This window comes from Triticum urartu, chromosome 4, assembly GCF_003073215.2.
Source record: "Triticum urartu cultivar G1812 chromosome 4, Tu2.1, whole genome shotgun sequence".
In the NCBI taxonomy this organism is placed as follows: Eukaryota; Viridiplantae; Streptophyta; class Magnoliopsida; order Poales; family Poaceae; genus Triticum; species Triticum urartu.
Genome location: NC_053025.1, coordinates 175,451,397 through 175,476,921, shown reverse-complemented (window position 1 = coordinate 175,476,921; position 25,525 = coordinate 175,451,397). Strand labels below are relative to the sequence as shown.

At 44.0% G+C, this 25,525-nt stretch overlaps 1 protein-coding gene across 1 annotated transcript; it reads left to right on the top strand.

Moving 5' to 3' along the window:
• The first annotated feature begins 4,464 nt into the window (after positions 1–4,464).
• Positions 4,465–19,280, top strand: LOC125551227 (retinoblastoma-related protein 2-like). The gene is made up of 18 exons (XM_048714380.1): positions 4,465–4,737; positions 4,821–4,919; positions 4,999–5,126; positions 5,221–5,317; positions 5,430–5,476; positions 5,653–5,836; positions 9,160–9,226; positions 9,339–9,518; positions 9,623–9,813; positions 9,895–10,762; positions 12,473–12,617; positions 12,726–12,798; positions 12,881–13,054; positions 13,131–13,244; positions 13,364–13,493; positions 13,575–13,687; positions 18,603–18,718; positions 18,816–19,280. Exons 1-18 carry the CDS (start codon positions 4,678–4,680, stop codon positions 18,973–18,975), a joined length of 2,946 nt encoding a protein of 981 aa, XP_048570337.1. The 5' UTR covers positions 4,465–4,677; the 3' UTR covers positions 18,976–19,280.
• The last annotated feature ends 6,245 nt before the right edge of the window (positions 19,281–25,525 follow it).

Here is a 25,525-nt window from a genome sequence, read left to right as displayed (position 1 = left end):
AGATATGTGCAGCTCCTATCGGAATTTGTCAGCATATTCGGGTGGCTTTGCTGGTCTTGTTTTACCATTATCTAAATGTCTTGTAACCGGGATTCCGAGTCTGATCGGGTCGTCCTGGGAGAAGGAATATCCTTCTTGACCGTGAGAGTTTGTGATGGGCTAAGTTGGGACACCCCTGCAGGGTTTTGAACTTTCGAAAGTCGTGCCCGCGGTTATGGACAGATAGGAATTTGTTAATATCCGGTTGTAGAGAACTTGGCACTTAACTTAATTAAAATGAATCAACCGCATGTGTAGCCGTGATGGTCTCTTTTCGGCGGAGTCCGGGAAGAGAACACGGTTTCGTGTTATGCTTGAACGTAAGTAGTTTCAGGATCACTTCTTGATCTTATAGCTTCTCGCCCATGCTTTGCTTCTCTTCTTGCTCTCATTTGTGTAAGTTAGCCACCATATATGCTAGTGCTTGCTGCAGATCCACCTCACTACCTTTTCCTACCCATAAGCTTAAATAGTCTTGATCACGAGGGTGTGAGATTGCTGAGTCCCCGTGACTCACAGATTACTTCCAAAACCAGATGCAGGTGCCGATGATGCCAGTACAGGGGATGCGACCGAACTCAAGTGGGGGTTCGACGAGGATTCAGGACGTTACTATGTTTACTTTCCATACGATCAGTAGGGGAGCCCAGTTGGGGCGATCGGGGATCTTTTGCATTAGGGGTTGTCTTTATTTATTTGGTTCCGTAGTCGGACCTTGATTGTATCTAGATGATGTAATGCTATATTTTATGTATTGTGTGAAGTGGCGATTGTAAGCCAACTCTTTATCCCCCTCTAATTCAGTACATGGGATGTGTAAAGATTACCCCTCTTGCGACATGCCTACTATGTGGTTATGCCTCTAAGTCGTGCTCCGACACGTGGGAGATATAGCCGCATCGTGGGTGTTACAGCAAGGCTTATAGTGATGTGTATTACCGAGTGGGCCCAGAGATATCTCTCTGACAATCGGAGTGAAAAATCCTAATCTTGATCTATGTCAACTCGACAAGTACCATCGGAGACACTTGTAGAGCACCTTTATAATTACCCAGTTACGTTGTGATGTTTGGTAGCACATAAAGTGTTCCTCCGGTAATCGGGAGTTACATAATCTCATAGTCATAGGAACATGTATAAGTCATGAAGAAAGCAATGGAAGTAAACTAAAAGGATCAAGTGCTAAGCTAAAGAAATGGGTCAAGTCAATCATATCATTCTCCTAATGATGTGATCCCGTTTATCAAATGACAACTCATGTCTATGGTTAGGAAACATAACCATCTTTGATCAACGAGCTAGTCAAGTAGAGGCATACTAGTGACAATCTGTTTGTCTATGTATTCACACATGTATCATGTTTCCGGTTAATACAATTCTAACACGAATAATAAACATTTATCATGATATAAGGAAATAAATAATAACTTTATTATTGCCTCTAGGGCATATTTCCTTCAGTAATGCCAATCCAGTGGTTGTTTGTTTACATTTGGGACTCATAATCTTCATTGCAAGTACCTATATGAACCGATATTGTTTTGTCCTTCTATTGCTCCGTGATAAATTATGTGTGGTACTAAAAGATAAACTGCACATCTCTGTAGAATGCGAACCTGAATGCATCAGAACAATGCGACCTCTCTCCTCGGACACACAGTTAGTATGGTTATGTAGTAAGTATTGAAAGTGATGAAGCGCTCGAGCAAATGGACTGCAAACCTGACCTAAAGTTTGAAGCTGAGATAGACAGTAAGTACTGCACACATTGATATGCATGCGAAAATAGAATGTGATCAAAGTACCGTTTTCCAGATCTAATGACAAATTGTTTTCTCATTGCTTGCCTCACCAGGTGTCCGATATATGAGTTCTACACTAGAAAACACTGTAATTCAACATGTGGGCAATCGACATGATGGAGTACAACCAGCTGGGGGGGGGGGGTATCTCCAGCTGTTGACACTGGAGGTACTCCCTCCGTTTCTTTTTACTCCGCATATAAGATTTGGTGAAAGTCAAACTACACAAAGTTTGACCAAATTTATATAAAAAATATGAACATCTACAATACTAAAACTATATAGTATGAAAATACGTTTCATGGTGCATATGATAATATTGGTTTCATATTGTGAATGTTTATATTTTTTAATATAAAGTTAGTCAAACTCTACGAAGGTTGACTTTGACCAAACCTTATATGCAGACTAAAAAGAAACTGAGGGAGTACATTTTGCAAAAAATGTTGATGTGAGCAATAATTTTTCCCAAGCATTCACTAATGAAAAAAAATGATAATGCGGGACAGGTAAGAAAGCAGCAAACAACAATATGGAAGCTGTTGAGGTAGAGAGGTAAGATGCGTCATAAGATGTTAGAGTGTCTATTTGATGAATGATGTGCAGATGATGTGCCAGGTGTGGTGTGTGTGCACTCTACCCCGGAGCATCATACGAGAGGTTCAGTTGGCCATGGAGTTCATCCTTCAGGTTCTGAAGATATGAACATAGGTAGATTCTAAACAAAATGACAATGTTTGAGAGTATTAGTGTAATGGGGTATGCCTGACAGCGCAGCAATAGCTAATCGTCCAGTTGTGCCATCGACAAAGCGTCGGCAAAAGAGATGTGGCCACCATCCAATCAAACAATGCCGCAATAGATCGCGAAATTCACCATCCATGAGTGTGTCCTCTACATCACAAAGCTCTGTCAGCTGGGGTTGTGGCAATGTAATCAGAGTTGTTTGATTGTGAGTTCCCCTTAGTAGATGGTATGTTAGCAGTGTCGTCGAGGTAGTTAAGATGTTGTTATTTTGAACTTAACTTCGTTGCAGTCGGCGTGATGACTCCTGTATCAATCTTGGTAGAAATCATTATGGTTTGGCAGTCCATGTTCTTAGGTTTCTTTTCTTGAATTATGGCTATTCATTATATGGTAGTAATGTTAATTTGATTCGATATATCAGTGTTTTGTACAATCCTAAAAATGTGTCTCTAGTGACAATCATATTTCTGAATTTTCATTGGATTCCTATATGGTTTCTGAAAATTTGATGGTCTAAATATTAAGGAATTTCTTAATTTCTGAATATGTAGCACTGATCTTATCGTCATCTTTATTATGCATTCATTCTGATAACTACATTTCCCCCACAAATTCGCATGCATATATATAGACATATATATGGAGTAAAGTATTTCCCTTAATTTTTATTATTTGCTCGGTCAATACATATATTTGATAATATGTTATTCTAAAAAATATGCTAATATAATTATTGGTGGTATGATATTGGTTCAGAATCAACTATACCATTTACAATGTTGAAATAGATTTTGAGTTGGGTACATCCAAAATGTTTACAACCTATTAATGCCTCGGGTGAGTGGTAAAAAGAATTATGTGTCTCACTATACAAGCACGCATGACTATCATTTGTTTTTAATTTTCTAAACATTTTTCACAACAATAGTCCTTTTTTATCTCGATGTGATATATTGATATGTTTGGAGATAGTTTGCATATGTATCCATTTTTTCATATATTTCTAATTCCTATAATAATAAAAAATCCTAAACAAGTTGTTTATGTATTTAATAGTAGCATTGAGCTCTTTTACATTATCAAACATATCATGATGTAAAGATCGTGCCTCTCAGCAACTGATTTGAAACACACATTAGCATTGACGATGAATGAGTCTCACTAAGTAGAGATCGACTCTTGCATCTTATATATTATGCCCTTTAGTACAAGGGTGCAGGTTTTTGCTTCCATGATATTAGAGATATATTTTTACCTGTTGCAATGCACGGACAATTTTACTAATTTTAAATAAAAACTAAAACAATGCCTTTATGTTGCAACGGGCTATAAATATTCAGTACGTTAGCTTGTGATTACATGTCAATAATAATATGATTATGTAAATAAATATTCATCAAATTCTGCCCATGAATTATCTTATACTTTGTTTAGAAGTTTGGTAAGTAACTTAAAGTGAAATTGATTCAGAAGGTAAGTAAATTAAGGTAATTGATTATCACATGTATAGAAGGTTGGATGAAGGGTAGTAGAAACAAAGGTGAAATGAAAACCTTACATTCTTTTTTTTTGAACATAGTATAGACGCAAGCGCTCATATAAACGCGCATACACTCACCCCTATAAACGCACACACGCACACCCTACCCCTATATAAATGCGAGCACCAGGATTTGAACCCTAATGGGTTGGGGATACCACTGTCCACCTAACCGTCTCAACCAAAGGTTGATTCGCAACCTTACATTTTTTTTAAATAGTAGAGATACGTTGGGAGCACGGGTGTCCAAAATGAAAACAATAGCGCACACTTTTGCAGTCCAGCCCCTTTCGAATCACACAATTCGCAAATATCTAGCAAGCCCCACAGTTCATAAGCGGGGCAAGACGGACAACCGAAGTTTCTCCATAGACCCCTTTGAACAAGTTATTTCTTAAAATCCCGATCCCCAAATCCCCAAACCCTAGCTCGCCGGAGCTGCGCAATCCGGTGAATTATCAAGCGGTTCAATACGAGGCGTCGGCCTCTTAGCCTACGCCGTTTGATGCCTCTGAAGCCTCGTGATTGACCGCACAATTCGTATAATCCATGGAGCGGCAACCTCCGCCGCCTCCCGCCGTGGAGACGCACTTCGCCGATCTCTGCAAGGTCAGATATTTCTTCGCCGCTGCTGAAATCCTCTGACGTCCGGGGTGGGAATTCTCTTACTAATTACTGAAGGTTTGATGCAGGAATTGGAAGTGGACGAGGGCGTCGCTAGCGAGGCCGCGGCGTTGCTGGAGGAGGGGAAGGGCGTGTTTCTCACGTCCCCTTCGTTTGGGAGCAAATCGGTAAGGAATGCTCTCTTTTGTGCTGAAATTCTCAATTCTTACGCGATTTCTTGCTAAGTTCTGGATTGGATCCTTGCAGCCCGAGGATGTGGAGAGGCTATGTTTTGCTTTCGTGCTTTACTGCGTGGCTAAGCTGAAGGGAAAGGGGATGAAGCAGGAGAGCTCCAGGTTTAGGCTGTGGAAGATCTTGGAGGGATGCAAACTCAAGTGCGTGATGTCTGTTATGATGGTTGTGATTCTGGTTTAGTAAATATTAGCGTTTGGTTGAATTGGTTGCGGTTTCCTTTTGTTTTCTTTGCAGGTACAATGATTTCTTCAAGGAATCACAGCAGCTTCTTTCGAAGATTGACCATGTTTTACGCGGCCGGTATGGGACGGATTGGGAAGATCAGCTAGAGGTGGGTTGATGGTCAGTCCTGTTTCGTTTTCAACAGACTGAGATGAGATCTTCATGAGGTGCAGGTGCTAACTTGCTTATTTCTGTACTGGTGTTGTAACTTGTGGTTCCAGCTGAAACAACTGCAGAGTTTGGTAAATCTGTTGGCAGATGCAAGCAGGTGAAAACCTCCACGTACCATAAGATCACCTTCAGTTTGATAATAGTATAACCAGTGGATTTTCTTCTCCTTCAGAAGGATGGGGTGTTCATAATTTCGTTAAAAATAATATATAATTGATTTTCTTATTTGTTCTGCATGGTAATTCTAATTTTAACATATGCTCAATATGACAGGTTCTATTGTAAAGCATTTAATGAGCTATTCTTAAGTGCTAGTACTGGCCAGGAGCCTGGATCGACTAAAAGTAATCCTGAATATTTTTGTTTTGGGTGGCTAATTTTCTTAGCCCTCCGTTCAAAATCACCAGAATTGTTTAAGGACTTGGTATCCTGCATCCATGGATTAGTTGCCATATTGGTCAGTCCCCCCCCCCCCCCTTTTGTTTTGATTTTGTTATATACTATTCAGCCTTTAGTAATACGAGCTGGTACAGTTCAAAATAATAATTTAATATAAGGCAAGGGCCGGGCTGTCACCCCCCAGGTGGCGTGCCGTATCTTGATCCGGATACGGTGGCAAGTGAGCGAGGATCGGGTCGTCGCATCCTTAGTGGCGCGCTACATCGACGCCCGGATGTAGTGGAAAATGAGCAAGGGTCTTCGCATTTGACTCGACGAGTGCGAAGGGTAAGGAAGCTAGCCGAGCCTAGGAGGATTCGCTTAGGTAGCTGGAACGTAGGGTCTCTGACAGGGAAGCTTCGGGAGCTAGTTGATGTAGCGGTGAGGAGACGTGTTGATATCCTTTGCGTCCAAGAAACCAAATGGTGAGGACAGAAGGCAAAGGAGGTGGAGGATACCGGCTTCAAGTTGTGGTATACGGGGACGGCTGCAAATAGAAATGGCGTAGGCATCTTGATCAACAAGAGCCTCAAGTATGGAGTGGTAGACGTCAAGAGACGTGGGGACCGGATTATCCTGGTCAAGCTGGTAGTTGAGGACTTGGTTCTCAATGTTATCAACGCGTATGCCCCGCAATAGGCCACAATGAGAACACCAAGAGGGAGTTCTGGGAAGGCCTGGAAGACATGGTTAGGAGTGTACCGATTGGTGAGAAGCTCTTCATAGGAGGAGACCTCAATGGCCACGTGGGTACATCTAACACAGGTTTTGAAGAGGCGCATGGGGGCTTTGGCTATGGCATCAGGAGTCAAGAAGGAGAAGAGGTCTTAAGCTTTGCTCTAGCCTACGACTTGATTGTAGCTAGCACCCTCTTTAGAAAGAGAGAATCACATTTGGTGACTTTTAGTAGTGGCCAACACTCTAGCCAGATTGATTTCATCCTCTCGAGAAGAGAAGATAGGCGTGTGTGCCTAGACTGTAAGATGATACCTGGAGAGAGTGTTGTACCCCAACATAAGCTGGTGGTTGCTGACTTCCGCTTTCGGATTCGTGTCCAGTGGGATAAGCGTGCCAAAGTCGCTAGAACGAAGTGGTGGAAGCTCAAGGGGGAGGTAGCTCAGGTGTTCAAGGAGAGGGTCATTAAGGAGGGCCCATTGGGAGGAAGGGGGGATGCGGACAATGTGTGGATGAAGATGGCGACTTGCATTAGTAAGGTGGCCTCAGAGGAGTTTGGAGTGTCCAGGGGAAGGAGAAGCGAACATAAGGATACCTGGTGGTGGTATGATGATGTCCAGAAGGCGATTAAAGAGAAGAAAGATTGCTTCAGACACCTATACCTGGATAGGAGTGTAGACAACATAGAGAAGTACAAGATGGCGAAGAAGGCTGCAAAGCGAGCTGTTAGTGAAGCAAGGGGTCGGGCATACGAGGACCTCTACCAACGGTTAGGCACGAAGGAAGGCGAAAGGGACATCTATAAGATGGCCAAGATCCGAGAGAGGAAGACGAGGGATATTGGCCAAGTCAAATGCATCAAGGACGGAGCAGGCCAACTCTTGGTGAAGGACGAGGAGATTAAGCATAGGTGGCGGGAGTACTTCGACAAGCTGTTCAATGGGGAGAATGAAAGTTCTACCATTGAACTGGACGACTCCTTTGATGAGACCAACATGCGTTTTGTGTGGCGAATCCGGGAGTCTGAGGTCAAGGAGGCTTTAAAAAGGATGAAAGGAGGCAAGGCGATGGGCCCTGATTGTATCCCCATTGAGGTGTGGAAAGGTCTTGGGGACATAGCGATAGTATGGCTAACCAAGCTTTTCAACCTCATTTTTCGGGCAAACAAGATGCCAGAAGAATGGAGACGGAGTATATTAGTACCAATCTTCAAGAACAAGGGGGATGTTCAGAGTTTGTACTAATTACCGTGGAATTAAGCTGGTGGGCCATACAATGAAGCTATGGGAGAGTCATTGAGCACCGTTTAAGAAGAATGACAAACGTGACCAAAAATCAGTTTGGTTTCATGCCTGGGAGGTCGACCATGGAAGCCATTTTCTTGGCACGACAACTTATGGAGAGATATAGGGAGCAAAAGAAGGACTTGCATATGGTTTTCATTGACTTGGAGAAGGCCTATGATAAGATACCGCAGAATGGCATGTGGTGGGCCTTGGAGAAACACAAAGTCCCAACAAAGTACATTACCCTCATCAAGGACATGTATGATAATGTTTTGACAAGTGTTCGAACAAGTGATGTCGACACTGACGACTTCCTGATTAAAGATAGGACTGCATCAGGGGTCAGCTTTGAGCCCTTATCTTTTTGCATTGGTGATGGATGAGGTCACAAGGGATATACACGAAGATATCCCATGGTGTATGCTCTTTGTGGATGATGTGGTGCTAGTTGACGATAGTCGGACAGGGGTAAACAGGAAGTTAGAGTTATGGAGACAAACCTTGGAATCGAAAGGGTTTAGGCTTAGTAGAACTAAAACCGAGTACATGATGTGTGGTTTCAGTACTACTAGGTGCGAGGAGGAGGTTAGCCTTGATGGCCAGGTGGTACCTCAGGACACCTTTTGATATTTGGGTTCAATGCTGCAGGAGGATGGGGGTATTGATGAAGATGTGAACCATCGAATCAAAGCCGGATGGATGAAGTGGCGCCAAGCTTTTGGCATTCTCTGTGACAAGAGAGTGCCACAAAAGCTAAAAGGCAAGTTCTACAGGATGACGGTTCGACCCGCAATGTTGTATGGCGCTGAGTGTTGGCTGACTAAAAGGCGACATGTTCAACAGTTAGGTGTGGCAGAGATGCGTGTGTTGAGATGGATGTGTGGGCACACAAGGAAGGATCGAGTCCGGAATGATGATATACGAGATAGAGTTGGGGTAGCACCAATTGAAGAGAAGCTTGTCCAACATCGTCTGAGATGGTTTGGGCATATTCAGCGCAGGCCTCTAGAAGCTCCAGTGCATAGCGGACGGCTAAAGCATGCGGAGAATGTCAAGAGAGGGCGGGGTAGACCGAATTTGACATGGGAGGAGTCCGTTAATAGAGACCTGAAGGATTGGAGTATCACCAAAGAGCTAGCTATGGACAGGGGTGCGTGGAAGCTTGCTATCCATGTGCCAGAGCCATGAGTTGGTTGCCAGATTTTATGGGTTTCACCTCTAGCCTACCCCAACTTGTTTGGGACTAAAGGCTTTGTTGTTGTTGTTGTTGTTGAGCTGGTATTTATGTTCAAGTGAGCAGTTTCCCAAATAGCCACCACTTTCTCTTATCTTTCTATCCTTTCTTGGGCTTAATTTGTCAAAATTGTTTAATCTGTGGCAGGCCATACTTTTAATTCATGTACCTGCTAAATTTAGGAGCTTCACAATCGAAGGTTCTTCTCACTTAAGTAAATATTCCCACCTTTATATCAGTTATTTCTTTAAGGCACACTCCTTAATTTAGTTGTCATTATGCAAGACATAGTTACAATTTTGTTTTGCTGTTCTAATCCAATTCAGTAAAACAAACGGTGAGGGGTGTTGATCTCCTTGCTTCGTTATGTCATAACTATCATACCTCTGAAGACCGCTTGAGAGAAATGATGGGGAAGTTCCACAAGGCTATAGAGGAGTTTTTCAGCATGAAAGCAGTAAGGGCTTCAGAGTGCAAAACAGAAACTTTGGACAAAATAGATACAGGCATGGCCCGTATAATCATTCTCTCGCATGCACACAGATCTATTGAGTTTTGGTTATTTTGCTATGTTTAATTAGCTTAAGTATTGTGTTTGTTATGGTGGCAGATGGTCTAATTTATTTCAGAGATCTCCTTGATAAGGAGTGTTTTCATTCAAATTTTGAGAAGTTGGAGAAGCTAAGTAGTACCACTAGCTGGGAAGGGGAGCTTGATTTGAAAAGGTTTTTGATCAATAATGACAATATAATCAGTGCGGGGAACTCTTCTAGAGATTTCACTAATCTAAGCTGCCCAAAGGTATCCTCAGTAATTCATAATTATGTCAGTAGTCTAGACTGAATTCCTTCCGCACATGATTTTGACCCTCTCATTTTGCAGCGTGTCTTTGAAACATTAGCGTCGCCTACAAAGACAATAAAGAACATGTTGACTGTCCCTAGTTCCCCTTCATCACCTGCCAATGGTGGTTCAGTTAAGGTAGTGCAGATGACACCAGTGACCTCTGCCATGACAACTGCTAAGTGGCTTCGTGAGGTGATATCTTTGTTGCCAGAGAAGCCTTCGTCTAAGCTTGAGAAATTTCTTTCGTCTTGTGATACAGATTTGACAAGTGATGTAACAAAAAGGGTCAGCATAATTTTGGAAGCAATTTTTCCAACTAAGCCTTCTGGCCATTGGAGTGGTTCCATGGGCCTGAATTGTACAAATGCCTTCGATATTCCATGGGCCCAAGCAAGAAAAATGGAGGCCTCCAAGTTGTACTATAGGGTGTTGGAGGCAATTTGCAGAGCAGAATCACTCAATACTAATGTAAATAATCTGACTCCATTGTTGTCAAATGAGCGTTTTCACCGATGCTTGATTGCATGTTCAGCCGAACTGGTTTTGGCAACACATAAGACAGTTATCATGATGTTCCCTGCTGTCTTGGAGAGTACTGGTCTAACTGCATTTGATTTGAGCAAGATAATTGAGAACTTCGTGAGACATGAAGAAAGCCTTCCAAGAGAATTGAAAAGACATTTAAATTCATTAGAAGAACAGCTTTTGGAAAGCATGGCGTGGGAGAAAGGTTCATCACTGTATAATTCATTGGTTGTTGCCAGGCCATCACTTGCTTCGGAAATAAATCGCCTTGGTCTTTTGGCTGAATCAATGCCATCTCTTGATGACATAGTAGCAAGGCAGAATTTCCATGCTGAAGACTTGCCAGCTACACCATCTAAAAAACGGGCTGCCTATTCAGGTACATTGCTACTCGGCCTTGACTTCATCTGAAGTTTTCTGAGACCAACTCTTCAGAAACTTCAAACCGAGTAGTCCTGGTATTGAGGTTGCTACTTGCAGATTGTTCATCTTCTTATCAATTTCGTCTATTTTGGTATTTTGAGATGTCCATCTGCCAATTTGATTGCACAGTGCTCATGCTCCTTACGTCAGTCTTATCCCTCAAGTAGAGTCCTGGTTGATTAAGCAACTTTGTTAGGAAAGAGTCCAGTCAGTTTAGGGAAAACACACATGAGCTCCTCGGTGCTCACCCCCCAGGGATCCGGTGACTTCACGAAGCAAAGTCTCATCGTGACTTTACCTAGGTGAGTGCCATCGGATCAAGATCCAGCGGGCAAGATTGATTCAAATTTTGTACTCAAAACTAAAACTGCCCAGAAAAAATTCAGGTAAGTCATACATGTTCCATTCCATATTCTGTGAAATTTTTGTTTCATTTGGATAAACGGTCTATGATTAAATAGGGTTTTATATTTCAAGCTCAAAACACAATTAGCTGCTAAACCATTTATCCAAATGGAACGAAAATTTCCCAGAATATTCAATGGAACATATATGACTTAGCTGAATTTTTTCAATTTTTTCTAAACAGTTTGAATTTTGAGCATAAAATTTAGACCAATCTTGTCCATTAGATCTTGATCCGATGGCCCTCACCTAGGTAAAGTCACGATGAGACTTTGCTCAATGAAGTCACCGAATCCCTGTCCCCCCCCCCCCCCCCCCCCCCCCCTGTATGAATATTCAATTCAAAAAATACCAGGAAATTTAAAAAAAATCTGGAATTTTGGGATATCAACCGTGGGTGCCCATTCTACTCCCATGTTTAGTAATGTTATAAGAAATGGCATACACGGCGAAGAAAATACAGTCCGACCTACGATCCATCCAAACAGTTTTTCTCTATACATTAGGAATTTTTTGACTTTTTTACTGAGAATACCACGGATGTCATTTCTTAATGAAACTTAACACAGGAGTAGATTGGGCACCCAGGTTTGATATCCCAAAATTCCAGTTTTTTAATTTAATATTTATATAGGGGGGTGGAGCACCCCAGAGCTCCAAATCCTCATCCAGATCTTATTAGAGCTTGAATAGATTTACTGGCTGGATGGTCAAGTCTTGTCTACCATATAAAGGGGCCGACCCTCTCAATAAAGCAGAGAAGAATTTTGTCATTTACTTTTTCCACTTTTCAGTAATTAGGGTTATGTCAGTAGTAGATCCTTCTAGTGCAAGTTTGGTTGGGCGGTTTGTTCTTGACAGACTACGGTCCCCAGAATCTAAAACTAGCCTTTCTACAATTGTGAAAAAGTAGTATGCGTCAATAAAACCTGAGGTTGCTATAAACTTGGTTATTCATGACAGTATGTTCAGCTTATTGCAGCTGGTCCATTAACTAGTACATGTCATGTACTGAAATTTTCAAAGAGTAGTCCGGTGGCCTTATTTTTGTTTATATGAACTTGTAGTATGATTGCTTCTAGCTGAGACATGCCTGCAGAGTGAATGGTATGCCAATATGGGGTCATCATGCAAGATCTTTGAAGTTCAATAACCATAAGAATCTAATTGTGATTTTATTTGAAACAAGCAGTTCTGCAATCTTACATAGCTGCCAATGGTTTTAAGTTCTTCTGTTAATTGCTTCACATATTCAATGTAGATGAGAATGGTGACAGTAGGTCACCAAAGAGATTATGCATTGAACCGAGGAGCACACTGGTAGACCAAATTTCACAGACACCACCAGCAAAACAAAGCTATACTTTGAAAGCGAAATGGCGTCCTCTCCAGTCGACATTTGCAAGGCCTGTCTCACATTTCAGTTTTTCCTAGTTTTCAGACATAGTATTTTTATGTTAACCAAACATTCATAATTTTTCTGAAGGTTATATTTATACTTGTTTCTTGTGCAGTCCCACTGTCAGCAATCCGGTTGGCGGGAATGAAAAATGTGCTGAAGTAGGGGTTCACATCTTCTTCTCCAAAGTGCGGGTCTTGTAATTTAATCTTCATTTTCGACCATTTAATTCTGTTTTCATATTTCTGATTCTGGGTTGAACTTTTGTAGATCTTGAAGTTGGCTGCTATTAGAATAAGGAACCTGTGTGAAAGGCTTCGGCATGTGGAACAGACAGAGCGTGTCTATAATATCTTCAAGCAGATTCTTGATCAACAGACAACTTTATTTTTTAATCGACACATTGATCAGCTTATTCTTTGTTCTCTCTATGGTGTTGCAAAGGTCTTGCTTATGCTAGCCAATTAGCTCTATATTACTTCTTTCGAGTTCTCTCTGCTGACAACAGCTCTTCTGACAGGTTTCTCAGTTAACACTGACGTTCAAGGAGATTGTCAACAATTACAAAAGGGAACAGCAATGTATACCAGAAGTTTTTAGAAGTGTCTTTGTTGTGAATACAAATCACAATGGAGTATGTACATGAACATGAAATTTCACTTTATTTTTCTTTTCTTCTGATAATTCTTTCCTGAACTTCTGGTTTCATCTTTGTTGTTCTTCTCTTCTGACAATTCTTGTTCTTTCTGTCAGGGACTTGGATCACGCCATGTTGACATCATTGTTTTTTATAACGAGGTGTTTGTTCCAGCGATCAAGCCTTTCCTGGTGGCATTAATCCCTTCTGGTGGTGCTCATCCAGACAACAAGAAGAATCCTAATAGTATTTGCTCTGCTCTTTAGTTTTATCTTGTGTCTATTAACTTATAATTAACTAATACCATTTTAATCACCTTCATTGTAGGCCAAATTCCTGGATCACCAAAGTCACCCCCCTTCTCAAATCTACCAGATATGTCCCCAAAGAAAGTCTCATCTTCCCATAATGTTTATATTTCTCCTCTGCGGCAAACCAAGGTGTGATTTTTGTGTTTGCTCATTTCCATGTTCAATTGCTTTACTTTTTTTTTCTGCTTTTCTTTGTCTAGTATATTTAAATTGTTAGGCTGAACTATATACCTATATATGCTGTCTGTCAGTGTGCCTTTAGTTTGATAGGTTTATGCATGATATTTCCATATAGCGTGTTCATGTTCTAAATTCTCCATAGGACCATTTTAGGGTACTTGTTAGAGTACGTAATGGGCCTGGGCTGGCGGTATAGCCCGTTACTCTTGGGGTTAATTAGAGATAAGGGTCGCTTGCTTAGGGGTCAAGTAAGCCTTGCTGGGGAGTCAAGTAAACCTCTCTATATAAGGGGAGGAGATGTATCAATCTAATCAAGCAAGAATCAAGAAGGAAATCCCTTCCCTCTTGCCCGGCCGTGGGCAAAAAGGCCCCCGGCCGGCCCTCTCGCACCCTCCTTCTAGCAGGACCATAACAATTTGGTATCAGCTTTCCCGGATTTGATCATGTCCAGCCCTCCACCGAGTTCTTCCCACCCGCCGCCGCCGCACACCTACCCGCCGCCACCAGCGTCTTCATCGGCGCTGCTGCCCCACACAGCAGGCGCGCCGGCATTGGGCGTGCTGGCGTCCTCAAGGGCGATTGCACCCTCTGCCCCGGCGCCGTCCGCCCTCGTCCTCACCCCGGAGCAGATGACAGCCGCAATCCTGGAATTACGGCAGGCCGTGGCGGGCATCAGGGCCTTCGTCGTCGGGCCCTATGCGCCCCAGCCGCATCCCCAACAGCCACCTCCCTCGCCGCCACACCAACAGCAGCTACCCCCGCCGTCGCCGCCCTCGGACGCGACCACGACGCCGGTTATCTCGTACCAGTATGGGATGCCCTACGACGGGACTGCGACGGCCTCGTTCCCATCAGCGCCGCCGCTGTCCCAGGGCGTCCCCATCCAGCAGATCAAGTTCCTGCCGTCGCTGTCACCGCATCTGGCTTGGATCGCTACCCGCCACGTGTCAGCGGCGGTGAGGCTGCAGGCTGCTGCGCGCGGCCTCCTAGCGCGTCGGCGTGTGCGGGAGATGCGTGGTCTGCAGCTGCCGCTCCTCCCAGTTGCGCTTCGTTGCGCAAAGGACCTCGATCTCGTTCGCTGCGTCGGGGATCTTGGGCATGCGGTTTTCCCCACGGGCGGCGGGCATGCTGTTTTCCCCACGGACAGCGATCTCAAAGTCTGTGACATCGGCGGTTGGGGGTGCGCACCCCTCCTCGCCATTCTCCATTGAAAGCCCTCCACTCTTCTCTGTGCGGTGCAGACCAACAACCATCCGGCGGGGAGAAGGCATGGTGTCACCGACAGGAGCGCATGGCGTAGCACCACTGCATTCGGCCGCCGCGAGGGCGCCTCTGTTGGTCGCTCTTGCGACCACTTCCAGGTGGCCATACACATGCACTCCTTTTGTCCAGATGGTGTCCATGGGATCCAGGTGGCTGTACACGTGCACGTCCAACGTGCGGATGGTGTCCACTTTATGTTCAAGGGTCCAAAATAAAAAGTCCCAGTCCATTTCAGGTTGAGAGTAATAAAACAAGCCGAGATGTAAAAGGCTTGTTTTTAGGTGTTAGGTTTGTGTTGCGTCGAGTCATGGTTATAAGTTGGTTAGGTTGCAGCTCGAGGACAAGTTGCATGTCCAGGTGGGGTGTAGTGTTAGAATATGTAATGGGCCTAATGGGCCTGGGCTGGCGGCATAGCCCGTTAGTCTTAGGGTTAATTAGAGATAAGGGTCGCTTGCTTAGGGGTCAAGTCAGCCTTGCTGGGGAGTCAAGTAAACCTCTATATAAGGGGAGGAGATGTATCAATCTAATCAAGCAAGAATTAAGAAGGAAATCCCTTCCCTCTTGCCCGGCCGTGGGCAAAAAGGCCCCCGGCCGGCCCTCTCGCGCCCTCCTTCTAGCAGGACCATAATAGTACTCTTTGCTTTTGAATCAATAACTGTGGCAATTCTAGCAATACAGGTCATCAGACTACCTTTTATACTGTTAAAGAGCGTGTAAGTTGTAACACTTCCTACTGCTGTTATTTCCCGTGTTGCCACATTTCACTTAATTCTTTTGTTTGCGGGACGCTTCACTTAAGAGCATCTCTAGCAGACCCCGCATAACGCTCGGCCCGCAAAAATTCCGGCGAGTATGCGGGCTCGGGCCAATTTTGCGGCCAGAACAGAGCCCACATACTCGCCCGGCCCGCAAAAACTTTTGCCGCAGCCCGCAAACCGCACGCCCCGAGCACTATAAGTGCGGTTCCAAACCCTATCCCCCCGCCGCCGCGAGCCACCCAATTCCCCTTTCTCCTCTCCCAATTTCTCGCCGCCGGCGACCCTCCGCCCCGCCTCCAGCCGCCATGTGGGGGCGAATGTGGAGCTCCGGACGCGGCTCCGGCAGCCGATCCGGCCGTGAGAGGGACCCGGAGCGCGAGCAGCGCGTCCGGTCCGACGGCGCGAGGAAGCGCGGCGCGCGGAGGTGGACGAACCGCGGGGTTTCGCCGCCGGCGAGCTTCGACCGCCGCGAGACGGTGGAGTACGACCGCCGGCGCGCGTCGTTCTCCTCCGCGCGGTCTTCGTACGCCGGATCCTCCTCCTCCGCCGCGGGCTTCCTCCCCGTGAAGAGGGAGTGGTCGGACAAGGAGGAGGAGCCGCCGGCGCCGTTCCCCTTCACGCCGGTGAAGGAGGAGCCCGAGGACCCCGCTCCGCTCGGCCGCCGTGGAGTCGTCGGGCCCGAGGACTTCGTCACGGAGTTTGACGCCGTCGTCGCCGCCATCGCCGAGCGGAGCGTGCGCGAGGAGGAGCGCCGGTGCCACGCCGAGGAGCTCGAAGCCCTCGAGTGGCGACAGGCAGTCGCCGCCAACCTCGCCGCCAAGGAGAAGGCTGAGGAGTGGCGCCGCATCCGCGCGGAGTAGGCGGAGAAGTTCATCGATCTCTGCAGCTCCGGTGAGGACGAGTGAGCGTCTGGCTCCTCCACGGCGTCGTCCGGTTGCCGCGACCTCGCCGCCATTACCCCCTAGTACTAGTTTAACGTAGTATGTAGTATAACCATGCTTGTAGTTTGATGAACTATGTAGTATGCGATGAACAATGTAGTATGTGTGATGAACTGTGTTTGCGCAATTTCTCCCACGAAAGAAGTTTTTCAAATTATGCAGGTTTAGATACGGGTTCTGCTCGGACGCGTATGTTTTTGACCCGCAAAAGCGATTTTCGCGAACCCGCAAACGCGTTTTGCGGGTCGTATTTTTGCGGGGTCTGCTAGAGTTGCTCTAAGTATGCTCAGGCTAATAGGTCCATTCTTGGAAAAGCCTAGGAAAGTTGCCTACGGTTCAAATCATAGTGTGGAAAGCAACTCATCAAGTAAACGTTTATATTCCTGACTGGATTTTCTTTACTGGCACAGAAAAGATAACATTGAGTTGATATATAAGAAAAGGTTGCAGTAGTTGAACTGCCCATGAGACTACTATGAAAAGACAAGCTTTTCTTGTAGTTACTGAGGAAACACAGAGCTCGTGGTTGTTCTTTTTTGCGGTGTAGAGCTAGTGGCTGTTGGAGGTTGCACAATGCATCTATAAGCACTTAATGTAACTTAGGTTCAATTGACATACCCGTATGTTCTGAATGATGCCCGAAATTCCAACCTGTGTTACTGCTATTATATATATTGTTAAACATGTAAACCTGAAAGCTGTGGTATAATATATATAGGAAAAAGATTCGATACTCCTGGGAGTATGTACTCCCACTCCTGATATATATACCACATCGATGCATTGAGTATACCCCTTAATCATTTTTAATATACTTCATTAAATGTTACTCCCTCCATAACAAAATGTAACACGTTTTTTATGCCCTATGCAAAACCAAAAGACGTCTTACATTTTGGCACAGAGGTTGTACTAGATACCCAAAGCGAGTTTCATGAAAAATTCTATTTCAGACCACATATTTTATATTATTTACACCTAAACTGTTTTTTTGTATGTTACTCCCTCTCTTCACAAATATAAGATGCTCTTAACTTTTTTCTGAACCCGTTGTATATAGACACGTTTTAGTGTTTTTGTTCACTCATTTCAGTCCGGAAGTAGTCCATATTGTAATATCCAAAACATCTTATATTTGTGAACGGAGGGACTACAGTTTTATATTGCATAAACCGAGGGCTCTGACGATATTTTTTCGTAAAACTTGTTTCGAGGCATCTTAGAATAATTAATAATTGAGTATGATGAAGAGGTATAATAACTTAGTTTAAGGGTATATTAAATGTGGGCGTACATACTCCAAGGAGTACAGAAAATTAGTCTCAGGGATGGGCAGCACTAGCATATGACCCAGCTGTGATGAGCACACCAAGCTTGATGTTTTCAGAAGCAAAGTGATTACTTATATCCATGCAAAGCAGAGACTTACGGGTAGTCAAGGCGTGTTCCCCCAAAAAATCATGAAGACATATTCCCTCCGTTTCCAAATATAAGTCTTTCTAGAGATTCCAACAGGTGACTACATACAGAGCAAAATGAGTGAATCTACACTCTAAAATATGTTTACATACATCCATATGTTGTAGTCTATTTGAAATGTTTAAAAAGACTTATATTTAGGAACGGAGGGAGTATATACCAGTGACAAAAACAAAACAAAACTGAACCATTTTGGTGCTGCTAGACTCTTGTCTGCTATAGCATGGTCTGCTTTAACACCAGAACCACACGTGTTTGCCATAACAGCCACTTCGAGTTATTTAGGTCTATAAACTGCAATTCCACTTGCAAGTGGTCTCTGCTAAAACCCTGACTGTATGAGTGCAGTGAAACATATAAGTTATTAATGTATCTTTGTGAACTAACTCTTTGCAACATGTGTTTCTCTATTCCACTTGACAGAAGGATGCATTGCTTTCACCAAGTTCGAGGAGTTTTTATGCTTGCATCGGCGAAAGCACACATGCTTATCAGAGCCCATCTGAAGATTTGGCCGCTATAAATAATTGTCTAAATTAGTATGTCAACTTTCTTAAAAAATATAAGGCATTTTTCTTGCTACATGGAGTTGTGTTGACAACACATTGCCATCACTCATTTCACTCTAACCTGCAGCACCAGCAGGAGAATCAACACTCGAATAAACTTTGACATGGTTAGTGATTCAGTGGTAGCTGGCAGTCTGGTCCAACCAAATGGTGTCCCTGCCTCTTCGGATCCTGCAGGTTCATTCAGTTTCTTGTCAAGGAAGGACAACTCAGGACCAGATTCTTGAGCAAATAAATGAGCATCTCCGTCTGTATATAGCTCACGGCCCCACAGAAGGCCTTCTGTTCTTCTGAATAAGTGGGTGAACTCGAATGCTTCAACTGTAGTACATCTGTGTGTTAGGGAGTAGCAGCAGTATAAAAGTGGCTGATTACTTAGCATTAGCATTTCTGGTGTATCATTTTATTTTGCAGCTGATGAAAAACAGTAGGGTGTAAGCTGTGTAAAATAATAACGAATGCTTTTACTGTCCCAGTTTCCCGCCAGTGATCTACTATTATCCTCTGATAGTATAGCATTAATTTGTTTGTACTACCTTCTTGTGGTATGTGTAATGGAAACTGGGTGACTGCTTTTTTTTTTTTTTTTTTTTGCAAATCAAGATAATTCATTCATTTAAACAATAGGATTACAATCGTTCAGCAAGCAGGGAACTAAGAAGTTTGGTACATAATTAATCCACAAAAATCTTCTATTCTCCAAGGCTTGCTTAGCGCAAAGATGTGCCCCTTCATTGGCATCATGACCAGCAAAGGTTAACTGGAATGCCTCAGATTCCCGCTAAGCTCTTCTATTTCTTGAAGGATGGATGCAATCTCTGATCTACCTCCGCTTCTGTTCCTCCAAAGATTGACCACCTCTTCTGCGTCAGATTCATCTTGGAAAGACCAATATCACATGCTAATTTGATGCCATCTTGGATCGCAAATGCTTCCATGATCAGAGCACTAGCAGCCTGCCCATACCAAATAGCTTGGCCCCTTATCATAATTCCTTGATGGTTCCTTATTAGGGCCTCTGTAGCACCCTAGCACCCTCGGTTGTATTGGAACTGAAGCTTGCATCAACATTAATTTTCAGCAAGCCTTCCGCCGGTGTAGTCCATTGCTCCCATTTCTTCCATGCACTTTCTGTAGATGCGTGAGCTGACATAGAAAGGTCTATAGCAATATCTGAAACCCATTTAACTGATTCATCCACCGACCCGGTGCTACCTTCATACTCCCTAGCATTTATCTCTGTCCAGACTGCCCAAGCTCCACACAATATATAAGGTACATCATAAGCAGACACTGTGCTGCTATCAATTATGTCCATGACCCATGTAGTTGGATGCAGTTCTGGAATTTTTACCGAGGACACCTGCTTGAGGTGGTGCCAATTTTTTTTGGCCCAAGTGCACTCAAACATAGCATGCTTAATGCTTTCTTCCCTGCCATAGGACTGGCATAAAGGGATTTTCTCAACATGTCTATCCTTGAGAATTGACCGGCATGGAATGAATTTCTTGATAACTTGCCACCAAAAATTGCGGACCTTTGGCGGGACCTTTAGTCGCCAAAACAGCTCATCAAATCGCATTCTCCAAAGCGTGCGTTCTTCTCCTGAAGAACCGACTGTGTTCCCAATGGCATTCTTTGCTGTTAGCAGAGCTCTGTAGGCAGAGCGAACAGAGAAATTACCATGTCGCTCCAACTGCCATGCCCATATATCCACATTCATACTGCCAACAGGTATTTGCATTATAGCTTGGGAGTCAACTGGTAGGAAGATGTTATTAATTAGAGCTTCATCCCAAACACCATTATCTTGTCTTAACAGTTCCTGAACCAGTGTAACCCCATAATTGGGCATTCTAACAATTGGCTTCCATCCCGGATTTGGATCCAAGGATCCTCCCAAATTCTTGTATTAGCACCATGTCCAATTCTTCTTATCAAGCACATAATGATTCAGGCTTGCTGATTAACCGCCAGCCTTGTTTCGCTAGCATAGCTTTATTCAAGAGTACGAAATCTTTAAAGCCCATACCTCCACATGCTTTAGGAATTGCCAACTCATCCCATTTAACCTAGTGCATTTCCCTCTTGGTCTCATCTCCTCTCCACCAAAAACGTGCAATAGTTGTTGTAATTTTCTTACAAAGCTTTTTGGAAAGCTTAAAACAGCTCATCAAATATGTTGGAATTGCTTGACATATTGCCTTGATGAACACCTCCCTCCCCGCACTATTGAGTAGTTTTGGGGTCCAACCTGCAACAAGCTTCTTCATTGTAACAAGAATATGATCAAAATGCTGATCTGTAGAACGTCCCAGAGCTGTAGGAAGCCCCAGGTATCTCTCCCCCAGTGCTTCGGTGGGCATGTCTAGTCCTTGATGAACTACCGCTTTCACGACATCTCCAGTATTGGTGCTAAAAATATGGCAGATTTTTGTTTGTTAACCATTTGACCAGATCCTGCACGATATCTCTCCAAAACCTCTTGGATCCTGTTGGCTCCCTCTGCACTAGCTTGAGTAAACATCATACAATCGTCTGCAGATAGCAAGTGATAAATCCAAGGACAGTGAATTCCAACTCTTACTCCTTTGCATAGGTAATTAGCCCCATAGTTTTTCAGCAAACATGAGAATCCTTCAGCACAAATGCAAAAAAGATAGGGTGAAATCAGATCACCTTGTCTGATGCCTTTTGTAGATTTGAAGGTTTGTGAAAAATTACCATTAACTCTGACGGAAAAAGTGATTGATTCCACACAGCACATGACTCTATCAGCCCACTCCTCCCTTAAGCCGAGTTTGTTCATAACTGCCCTCATATATGACCACTCAACACGATCATATGCTTTGGCCATATCTAGTTTGATCGCGCAATTCACAGATTTACCTTTTTTCCTCCTCAAGTAATGGACACATTCGTAAGCTAAAAGCACATTATCCGTTATAAGGCGGCCCGGACCAAAGGCACTTTGTTCCTCAGCAATAAGTTCCTCCAACAAAGGTCTTAATCTCAAGGCTAGAACCTTTGATGCTATTTTGTATAACACATTACACAAGGAGATAGGTCGATACTATGAAAATTCTTGAGGGTTCTTAACTTTCGGAATCAGTACCAGAACAATAGAGTTCACAAGTTCAGGCATGTCTCCACCATCTAGAAAGTTCCTAATTGCCGCAGACACTGAATCTTTCAGTATACTCCAGTGATGTATGTAAAACCCATCTGTGAACCCATTGGGTCCAGGCGATCGATCTAGATGCATCATAAAAAGAGCTTCTTCAATCTCATTATTTGTAACTGGGGCACAAAGCTTGCTATTCATAGCATCAGTTTTTTTTGGAGTCACCCAATCAGTGACTAAGGTTGGCTCTGTATCACCCTGGGCCGTGAACAAAGCCTTGTAAAAATTATTAGCTCCCATCTCCAAATCCGCCTGTGAACTTACCACCGTATCGTCGGGCCTCTTGATAGATTTAATCTTGTTAATATGAGCTCTCTCCTTTGCTTTTGCATGGAAAAAACCTGTATTGCAATCGCCCTCCTTTAGCCATAGATCTCTAGACTATTGCTTTGCCAAAGATTCCTCTCTAGCCAATAATTCTGAGATCTGTTTCATCAGGTCTGTTTCTTCCTTCGTAGGACCAGAATGGACCGACTCCCTCCGTACTCCTTCTAGACGAGCCCACAAGGAGGAGAGTTGCTTTTTTAATTGAGCCAAACTGAGTTTTGATCCAGGACTGTAGTTGTACTCTCATATTATTTAGATGATCTGACATCTCTTTCAGATTACTAACCCCGGGCTTCCATGTCTCCTCCACAACCTGCTTATATTTCTCATGCCTCGTCCGCATTAACGAACCCGAAAGGTTTACCCCCTATCTTTGTATCAATCCATTTAGATTTTCTTACTATAATAAGCAGGTCACAATGATATGATTCCACATACTGTATGTGTTTAACCAGCGCATTGTCAAAACACTCAAAGAATTTGTCGTCACCTAGCGCTCCGTCTAGTCTGACCTTAATATTTCTGTCACCTTGCTGCCTGTTGTCCCAAGTGTAAGGCAGCACCTGGAACCCCAAGTCAGAGAATCTATACTTCTCCATCATCTCCCTAAATCTCTCCATCTTCCATTCTTGTCTCCCCAAACCACCAAATTGCTCTTCAACCTCTAATACTTCGTTGAAGTCTCCTGCACAGATCCAAGGGTTATTATATTCCCTTGTGATGCGGAGCATCCTATGGTCACCCCCATGAATCTACCATCATCTCATCAAGTGACAAGAGGACCAATGACACGAGCATGAGCTAGAGCTCTCGAGACCGAGGTGACATCTCTCGTTAGTGATATTCCGTATGACCCACTCGAGACATGGCTACTACCTAAGTCCGGAATGTTATGCATGATTAGGTACCAAGAGGCCCCTCCCGAAGATGCATGTGAAGACGGACAAGTCCACAAGTACAAGGGTGAAGAGGAACGACGGAAGGAACCGAAGAAGCCCCCAGGACCGTACATCCGGCCCCAAGCCCCGGACATCCGGTCCCTGGAGCATCAACCGCAGCCGCCGCCCAACAACCGAAGCTACAGGGCCCGGACATCCGGCCCGACTCCATCCCGGACATCCGGCCCCCGCCCGGAAATCCGACGCCCATCACAGAACACCACTGAACTTGGACCCCGCTAGCCCGGACATCTGGCAAAAGGCCCGGACATCCGGCTCTTCGTGAGCCGCCGGACATCCGGCCCCTGGCCCGGAAATCCGAACCCGTCTATCCAAAGAGCTCAGAAGCGACCCCGCCAGCCCGGACAACTGCCCCCCCTGCCTGGACATCCGGCCCGACGCCCGGACGTCCGGCTCTGCGTGTCTGTACATAGTGAAAGGGTTGAGGCCCATGTACCCCTTGGCCCCTTAGACTATATAAGCCCCTCCTCCTCCCTCTTCCTTCACGACCTCTACGGAGAAGATCCCCCAAGTGGATTCAAGACCCCTAACGGGAAGACCCTTCAAGACCTCCTTACGGAGAAGAACTACCGCCTCTTGTATCATCCTTTGTTGCGTTTGGATCTTGTATCACCCTTTATGTTCATGGATCTAGCACATGTGTGATTGTTCTCATTGATTTGAGTGTCTTTCTCTCGTGTTTTCCCCTTGTGTTCTTCATGTTTTTTGTAGGATCCTCTCCATTTCATGAAAGATCGGCCCTAGGGTTTCCACTCTACATCATCTTGGTATCATGAGCCTTGGTTGATCACGAATTTGGATGTAACATCCCAAATTTTCAATTTGGAATATTATACACTAGATCATCATTGCATATCATATTTTATTGCTTTTGGCCTGATCCAGAAATTCTACGCAACTCAAGGACCCACAGAGAGAGTTCGGGATTTCGTTATTTTCATATTTGAGTTTTCTCAAATTTTGAAAATAGGATCATTTGATTTTATTTATTTTATCTTTAATTATTTCAATTATAAAAATAAGTGAGAGGGAATAAAATGACTTTCCCAAAATAAAGAAATATTGAGGATTTAATAAAAAATCAAATAAGATTTTATTTTGGAGTTTTTCCGCGGTTTTATTTGAATTTAGGAAAAATGCGCGTTTTTCAAAATTGCATTTAGGCCCCAAATAAATGTTCACCTTATCCGGCTTGATTTTAGAAGTCGGGAAAAATTTATTTCGGGATTTTTGGAGTCCGTTTAGTATTTCTTTTATCTGTTTTTCTGCGCGTAATGTTTTTTTCTAAAAAAAACGCGAACCGACCTCGGGCCGTATTCGGCCAGGACTCCCCTGGCCTGCCCCCTTTATATAGCGCCCGAGCCCACCCTAGCCCACCCCAAACCCTAGCCCCACCGCCGCCCTAGCCAGCCGCTGCCGCCGCCGCCGGAGCCACCCGCCCCGCCGGAGCCGACCGCCGCCGCCGCCGCCCGTTGACCCGTCGCCGCCGCCGTTGACCCGCTGGAGGTAGACCCCGTCGCCGCGGTTTTCGAGAGAAAACCGTCGGTTTATTTTATTTTAGGAACCCGGTTTATTTTTTTAGATCGGTTTTTTTTCGGTTTAGTTATTTAGCGGACGTTCGTTTTAACGAACGGTTTTCGTCGTTTAGCCGTAGACAGTGAACGTTCGTTCATTAGCCTGTTCGTCCTTTTTCTTTTTCTCGGATTATCCGCGATTATTTTCAATCGCGATTTCTGATCCGATTTTCGTTTTAGTATAACTTTTCGCTCGTTTATCGGAATCAGGCGATTCAAGCGCCTAGAGTTTCGTCTCGAAACCCTCTTTCCGTTTAACCAAATCAAACAAGTTTTTGCTTCTGTAAAATTTTACTTAGATCCAGATTAGTAAACAATGCTTGTTTCTTTCGCCGTTTGACTTTCGTTGCTTCGTTTAATTTGTTTCTTTTTGCAAACCGGATTTCTTAAGTTGAACTTTCTGGTTAGTTCGCTTATTTGAGTTTTATCTGTGCATTAGATGAGTGCTTATTGTATGCTTGTTTGTTTGCGATAGAGTACCTGGAGTGCGCCGCTTGCTACTTCGAATCTCTAGGTTTCATGGATCATCAGCAAGGCAAGTAACACTTTGATCATACCTCTTACTACCTAGTTTTGTTGCATTAGATCAATCCCCAAACATTGCATGATTATGATCTAATTAAATTGTGGGTTTTGGGAAGTAGATGAGGTAGTACCTATTACCTGTTTTATTATCAAACCCTTGGGAGTTATTTCTACGTTTGCTTATATTGCCATGCTATGCTAGTAGACG

Bases quoted from the DNA above. Each gene is read 5' to 3' on its own strand.
- LOC125551227 (XM_048714380.1), top strand. From the start codon at position 4,678: ATGGAGCGGCAACCTCCGCCGCCTCCCGCCGTGGAGACGCACTTCGCC. The intron at 5,127-5,220 runs GTGCGTGATGTC...TTTTCTTTGCAG, and splicing joins TTGGAGGGATGCAAACTCAA to GTACAATGATTTCTTCAAGG. The intron at 10,763-12,472 runs GTACATTGCTAC...TATTCAATGTAG, and splicing joins AAAACGGGCTGCCTATTCAG to ATGAGAATGGTGACAGTAGG.